Here is a 7,649-nt window from a genome sequence, read left to right on the forward strand (position 1 = left end):
ACCCACTGCAGATTTTAATAGCTGTCTTCCATCCTAAAAATACAGTTCCACCTCTTTTCGTTACTGTAGTGTGTGCTCTTTCCCTGCAGACCTGGCAGGTGAGAGGACCACACGCTCCTCTTCGGGACACCCTTATCTACTCCGTACCTGTCCTGGCTAACGTACCTCCTTCGCGGCGCGCCCTTTCCTGGGTGGGTTATTCCCGAAGTGCCGAACCCGCCCCTCCGGCCCTTCCCGAGGGGAGGGAGGGAGGGAGGAGAGAGGCCGGGCAACGGGCAGCTCGGACCCTCGCACAACGGCAGCAGCGGCAGCGGCAGCAGCAGCCCGCGCTTCCCCGCCGGTTGGGGCAGGTGCGGCCGCTTCCGCGTCGCGCTACAAGGAGGAGGAAACGAAGGAGGCGGTGGCGAGGGCGGGCGGTAGGGCCGGCGGCCCTGAGTCTGGCCGGCGTGCCCGTGGGCGTGCTCCCCGGCGGGGAGGGCCGCCTGCAGCCCACACCCCCCGCCGCCGCTAACTTTGCCTCTTCGCGAAGAGCCGCCCTCCGGCAGCCAGAGGGTCGGCGGAGCCCCGTTGGTCCGGAGCCACCCCCCGCGATGAAGGGCCGCCGACGGTGGCGGTGGCGTGGGGAGCACCGCCGCTTCGCCGCGGTGCTGGTGCTGTACACGCTGCTGCTGCTTTTGCTGGTGCCCTATGCGCTGGACTACGGGTCCAGGCGGAGCCGGGCGGACGAAGAGCCGCTACTGCGGCGCTGCCCTAGCCTGGAGGAGGCGCTGAGCGAGTGGGGCTGGGAGCAGCAGCAGTCGCCGCTGGATGACGAGCAGGAGGATGAGGAGAGCACGGCCGGGGCGGCGAGTAACGGCAGCGCAGTGGGGAAACGGCACATCTACCTGCACGCTACCTGGCGCACGGGCTCCTCCTTTCTGGGGGAGCTCTTCAACCAGCATCCCGACGTGTTCTACCTCTACGAGCCCATGTGGCACCTGTGGCAGGCCCTCTACCCGGGGGACGCGCTGAGCCTGCAGGGCGCCCTCCGCGACATGCTGCGCGCCCTCTTCCGATGCGACTTCTCCGTCCTGCGCCTCTACGCCGCCCCGCCCGGCCCCCGCGACCCGTTGGCCCCTGCCCCGCCCGCCGCCCCCAACCTCACCACGGCCGGCATCTTCGGCTGGCGGACTAACAAAGTGATCTGCTCGCCGCCGCTCTGCCCCGCCGCCCCGCGGCCCCGCCAAGAGATCGGCCTCGTCGACGGCGCCGCCTGCGAGGAGACGTGCCCTCCGCGGGCGCTGCGGGAGCTAGAAGCCGAGTGCCGCAAGTATCCTGTGGTGGTCATCAAGGACGTGCGGTTGCTGGAGCTGGGCGCCCTGTTGCCGCTCCTGCGGGAGCCTGGTCTCAACCTGCGGGTAGTGCAGCTCTTCCGCGACCCCCGCGCCGTCCACAACTCCCGCCTGAAGGCACGGCAAGCGCTGCTGCGGGAGAGCGTCCAGGTGCTGCGGAGTCGCCATCGCGCCGAGCCGCGGGTGCCAAGCCGCCAGCAGCAGCAGCTTCTGCTGCCACCCGGCCTGCTGGGTGGCGGACGGGCGCCGCAGCCGCAGCACCGCGCCGAATTTTTTCTCGGCGGTGCCCTGGAGGTGATCTGCCAGGCCTGGCTCCGTGACCTCCTCCTGGCCCGCCGCGCCCCCGCCTGGCTCCGCCGCCGCTACACGCAGCTCCGCTACGAGGACCTGGTGCAGGAGCCCCGCGCCGAGCTGCGCCGCCTGCTGCGCTTCGCGGGGCTGCCGGTGCCGCCCGCCCTGGAGTCCTTCGTGCACAACATGACCCGCGGTGCCGCCTACTCCTCCGACCGTCCCTTCCTCATCTCCGCCCGCGACGCACGAGAGGCTATCCACGCCTGGCGGGAGCGCCTTAGTCGGCAGCAGGTGCGGCAGGTGGAGGCCGCCTGCGGCGAGGCCATGAGCCTCCTCTCCTACCCCCTCAGTGGCGGCGACGCCCGGTAGCGACCCCGCCCCGGCCGCGGGGAGAGCCCGCCGCCGGGTGAGGGCTGGACCGGCTGGAGGCGGCACAGGGAGTCTGCCTGGGACGAGCCCAGGGGTGGCGGCCTGCCCTGGCGGGTGTGCATGCACCGTCGGGCAGAGCAGAGCTCTGGGAGTCACCGGTGGCATGGCGGTGGCCTGCTGCTCACCTTACGGGCCAGGCGCGCCGGCGAGAGCAGCCCTGACACAAGCAAACACGCTTTGCCTCAGGTACAGCGTGCAGACCCCCCCTCGGTTTCGATGGGGCTGTGTTTCATCTGGGCACTGCGGCCACCCTGTGCCAGGTTGCGTGCAGAAGGCACAGATTTACGAGAAGGGTTCGTTAAGAGGTGTCCTCTGGGCACGCATCAGTTTTGGAGCCCTTTTCACGATATACAATGACCACATGCAGAGCTGGAGTGTTCTCAAAAAAAAAAACCCAAACCACCAACCAACCAAAAAAAAAAATAAACCCCACCCAAACACCAACAACCAAAACCCACCACCACCAAAACTTGAAAATCCCCCAACTGATGACTCAGAGCAAGAAACTGGAGGGCTTGAAAGGTGTGACTGTGAGAGCATCGCTGTTGCTGAGCACTGAAGTGCACCTACATCTGTCCTACCACTATTGAAACTCATACAAGGAGCTTCTTGTGAGGAGTGCTTGCAGAGGTCAGTGGAGGCCTGGACGGTCAGGAAGGTGCTTATCACTGGGGACATCTCGGCTTTCTTGAGCCCAGCGGGGTGGTTCAGCCCCTGTGGGTTGCTGATGCTCTGGGGAAGGGATCACTGGCCAAAGGAAGGGTAACCACGTCAAATTCTGTCCATTGTTTGGAGCAGCAGGGTATGCAGTTGTGCAGAGGGGGTAAGCAGTCTCCTGCTTATATGTTTGAGAGATGCTTGTGGCAGAAATCTGTAATTTTCTAAAGAATTGTGGCAGAAATCTTTGATTTTCTAAAGAAATCTGTAACTCTTTTTGAAGTAGGATTTTTTTTTTCTTAATATATTGATATAACTGGATGGTGATACTCGTGAGATGCAGGTCACTAACACGTTTCTTCGGGACATGTGTCAGGGTGGCTGTAGCTGGAAGGTGAACACTCGGTACTTCCATTTTGTTTTCTCAGCCAGATGAGAGAATCACTTTTCTTCCCTGGCTTCCGGGCTGATGCATTGTGCTGTGCACAGGGTCCTCCTGGTCACATCCCTTCCAAACAATAACATCCTCTCAGCTGGCAACTGCTGGACAAAAGCAAATGTTTCCTAATGAGGCTAAGACAAATTAATTGCAAAGTTCCCAAATAAAAGCTTGTATTAAAAAGCCAAACCAAAACCAAACCAATTAAAACCCTAAGTTTAATTTTGGATTTGAAACAGACATTTTCCCATAATGTATATGAGAAGGGTGTGCGTGCGTTTATCTGCTGGGTCCTTTTTCCCTTTCTTAAGTTGGGGATAGAAGATGTAATTCCAATTTAGGAATGCAGTGTCCAGACTTCTTAAGAGACTGCTTCTGACTCCATTACTGTCTGGCAGCATTTAAACAGTTCCATGAGAGCATACAGGTTTATAGGGATGTCTACATGCAGTCCTCAAACACAACCGAGAACATGAACTTCAAACTCAGGATAACTCCGGGTCAGAAAGAGAGCAACATTTTTGTAATGTTCTGGAAATAAAGGCAGTTTGAAGATACTACATTACCGTGGAGGAAATGTTTGAGTTGCATGATAGGTTTTTGTGCCCTGAATATCATGCTGTAAAACACAGCAGTGAGGTAGGATGAACCTTTGTTTATTTTAACTCTTTTTCTTCCTTGACCTTCCTACCTGAGAGTACAGTGGGGGAAGAAACGGGTTTCTTTCATTATCTGATGGAAAATGTAGCCATAAAAATGTTTTTGAGTAAATCTATCCGTTTCATGGTAGCATGCATCACACAATTCTGCATCCTTTGGTTTCTGCTTGAAGTGAAAATCAGAGTGGCTCATTTTGTGCCCTAACAACCTATTGTATTATCTGAAGGATATTTCTGTATTCTCTCATACGCACTGTGAGAGCAAAGTACATCTCTGGGCATTCCAGTGGTATTGGATTGTAGAATCACAGAATCATTTGGTTGGAAAAGACCTCTAAGATTGTCAATTGTCAACCATGCCCACTACACTGTCTCAAAATGCTATGTCAGTATTTTTTTTAACACCTCCAGGTTCAGTGACTCCGCCACCTCCCTGGGCAGCCTATTTCAGTGCCTGGCCACTCTTTCAGTAAAGAATTTTTTCCTAATATCCAACCTAAACCTTTCCATGCACAACTTGAGTCCATTTCCTCTCATCATTGGTTACTTGGGAGGAGAGCAATACCCACCTCACTACAATCTCCTTTCAAACAGTTGTAGAGAACAGTAAGGTCTGCTTAAGCCTACTCCAGACTTCCCTCAGCTGCTCCTTGTAAGACCTGTTCTCCAAAATTCATGGTACAATATACTATACATGGTATTCGAGCAGATGAACAATACCTGTATAAACACTTTGGTAGCTGCTGTCAGGTAACCTATTATGGAAAGCTTTTCTGGGAGTGCACCTATCCTGGCTTGAGGTGACGTGATTGGGAAGAAAACAAGATTTTCTTCCAGGCAAAAGATGATCTGGTACTTACAGACAGGAGATTAAATTCCAGTATACCATAATGATTTGTTTTTAGCAAGTTGCAGTCACAGATTTATATGGCACAGTGATTAGGCATTCACTTTGCCTTGGCAGGGAATCTCATCTTTCTGTTTCAGTTGGTAAATGTCTTTCACAAGAAGTTTTTATACATCTACACTTAGTTCCAATCATCACAATGTTATCATCACAATGTTCCAGTTGATTACAATGAAGAAAGAAGCGTTACCATCTAGACAAGCTTGATACATACAGCTGGGAAGAAACCCACTAAGTGCAAGTTATGTAGTGTTTTCTAAAGCAGTTTCTGTGTCTGACATATATGCGTTTTTTGTATCAAGATTTGTTTCTCTTATCAGAGGTTGCTTCCTAACACAATTGATCTTTATTAGCAATCAGTTTAGGTTTCTTCCCATCCCAAGCTATTCTTGTGGGGGGTTTTGTGTACTGTGAAAAGGGCTCTGTTTGGCACAGTGTACAAAATACAGCAAGTGCAATTTGCGGTTTGCATTCAGGGTGTCTGAGGTCATTAGAAGACTCTTCAAAACAATCTGCGGGGAATAATTGAAGCTGAAGAAGCAGCAAGTAGCACAGATTTGGATCTTAGAGCAGGATATGCAAGAGTATCTAGGACTTGGTGACAGTTGATTACTGAGTGATGTTGCAGTATGTGTGCCTCAATCACTAGAAGCCTTTCTAAAATTCCCCCAAGGTGGACAACTAAGGCTCACCAACAAATGCATCCCATTTATCTCTTCAGAGTGTTTTGATAGTGTTGGAAAGCATGTTGGGATGCTTACACCACATACTTCTTGGCCTTGAAACTCGTACCTTGAATTAAAGCCCAGTCCTGTCAAGTGCTGGTGATGGTACTTACCGGAAAAGATAGACACTCTCTAATAAAGACCTGTGTGGAGTTTCACTGGCAGAGGTCTTTGGGAATAAGTAGAACTTGCTGAAAGTGGGACACCCATGGTAAACTGCATTTTGAGAGCAGCTGGATGTGTTATGGCTTGGTCACAGTGACATACTTGTGAGAAATGCTGAAAGCTCAAGGCCAAGAAGCACTTAGCCACTGCCTTACCTTTACTCCCTGGAACATTACTGATGGAGCTCTTGTAGATATCCATGGTATGTACTTAAATATTTCAGATACAATAGAAAGAGTTTAGTAGCTCCCTCAGTTGCAGTATCTAACAGAAGTGTTAGAACAGTCACGGAGCTACTTGTTTAACAGTATTGGTACTGCACAGGCCATTTCGGCCCAGCCCCCCTCAGGCTGTGCATCAAGTTCTGAGTGTCTACATGAAGTTCACAGTATCACCACATGCAGTAAGCCTGATGATAACAAAATGCGGTGCAGAATTTCTAGGTTTGTTATGATAATGCAGTTAAACAACATCTCAGTGAACAGCTGAACTCCTGAAACACCTAAGAGCCAACAAGCCTGACAGTGTGTTCTGTTCCTTTCTTGAACATGAAGAGTTACTGCTGAGACTGATGGTATTAGAAGTCCAGGGGCAGTAAGAACAGTGCATGTAACTTCTCAGAATCACTCAGCGAGCCATGCAGCACTGGGACTGCTTTAGAGGTTATTTTGCCATTTCTATTTACCTTGACGTGACACCTACCACCATGGAGTGGGATATGGGAAAAGTATGACTGTCAAGGCAAATCTTGCACTACTTCAACACCTCACTGACTCCGTGTGAGTGAGGGGCCAGGATCCACACTGTCCTACTGATGTCTGAGGTTTAAAGTGGTAAATGTTAAATTCAAACTCGATGAGGTCTTGGATTTCAGTGCCTGAGGGCTTTTTGTTGAGGCATACCTCTGGCAGTCTTGGGTTTGGACAACAGGCTAGAAGCTGAATAACATTTTCGTACTTACAGTCTGGATACCAGGAAATTCTTGCTTCCAGGGGCATTAAGCATTGCACTTTCAAACCTGTTGTCCTATTTCTATTCATCCAACTTTGTCAAACTTCGACTGTATGTTGAAGTCTGAAACTTTTCATCTTGAGCTTAAGGCTAAAGTCTCTTTGGGGAACTTCAGTCAAAATAGTGCATGTTCTTTTGAACCCAGGGTTAAGATATGATAGTCTTTTGCCTTTGTTCAAATGCTCTCAAAGATGTTTCTTTGAAGTCATTTGTCACTTCAGTGCTTTGGGACGGGAACTCCAGTTCAGGTAAGGGAAATAACCTCTGTGTAGAGGATTCCTCTTGTTTTGTTTTTACTTCTGCCTTCTATGCTGATTTGGCCAAATATATTAATGTAAATAATGGATAGCATGTGCTCAGTGGAAGTCATTGTGGGGTGTGTGTATCTTTATACCAAATAAAATTGACATTGGTTTTATCTTCAGTGAGTGCACTGACATTCTCTCCCCCTCCTCCCTCCCCTCCCTCCCCCCACCACCCCAAGAAAAGCTCAGAATTGTACAAGACATATCAGAAGGAATCAAAGCCCCATACCTACAGCTGAGGCTGCAGTGCTGGTGCTGTGCAGGGGGAAGTCTGCCATTCCAGCTCTCCCACTGGTGCCTTCTCCTTTCCCTGTTGCTGGTAGTCCTAAGACTCTCAAATCCAGTGTTGAGCATTTCAGTGTTTAATAATGGAAGGGACTACAGATGAGAGGGAGAAGACATTGATAACCAATGGGAGCTAAATGAGGTGGCGGGGAAATAACTTGCCTTTGAGTTGTAGGGAGTGGGATTTTTTTGGGCAAAGGGCTAGGGTGTGACATGGATGAGAGACTTGCGATTTGATGAGGAGGGGCAGCTGGAAGCTGTGACTGGTTTAATTGTAAGAGGCAGCTAGGAGCATGTGAGAAGGAAGGTACATGGAGAAAATGAGCTGGGAGAAGTAGGGACCAAGAACTAGGCTGCAAGTGAGGTGCTGGAAATTGCCCCAAGAGAATTGTTTGGAGGAGATGGAAGGGATTTGCTCGGGGGCGGAGGACAGGGTGAGGCTGAA

General features: G+C 51.4%; 1 protein-coding gene across 1 annotated transcript; it reads left to right on the forward strand.

Moving 5' to 3' along the window:
* The first annotated feature begins 493 nt into the window (after window positions 1-493).
* On the forward strand, window positions 494-7,038 carry CHST7 (carbohydrate sulfotransferase 7). The gene has a single exon (XM_068140952.1). It carries the CDS (start codon window positions 591-593, stop codon window positions 1,989-1,991), a length of 1,401 nt encoding a protein of 466 aa, XP_067997053.1. The 5' UTR covers window positions 494-590; the 3' UTR covers window positions 1,992-7,038.
* The last annotated feature ends 611 nt before the right edge of the window (window positions 7,039-7,649 follow it).

The sequence above is a fragment of the Melanerpes formicivorus genome, unplaced genomic scaffold (assembly GCF_026170545.1).
Source record: "Melanerpes formicivorus ecotype bairdi unplaced genomic scaffold, bMelFor1.0.p_v2 SCAF_1, whole genome shotgun sequence".
Taxonomy (NCBI): Eukaryota; Metazoa; Chordata; class Aves; order Piciformes; family Picidae; genus Melanerpes; species Melanerpes formicivorus.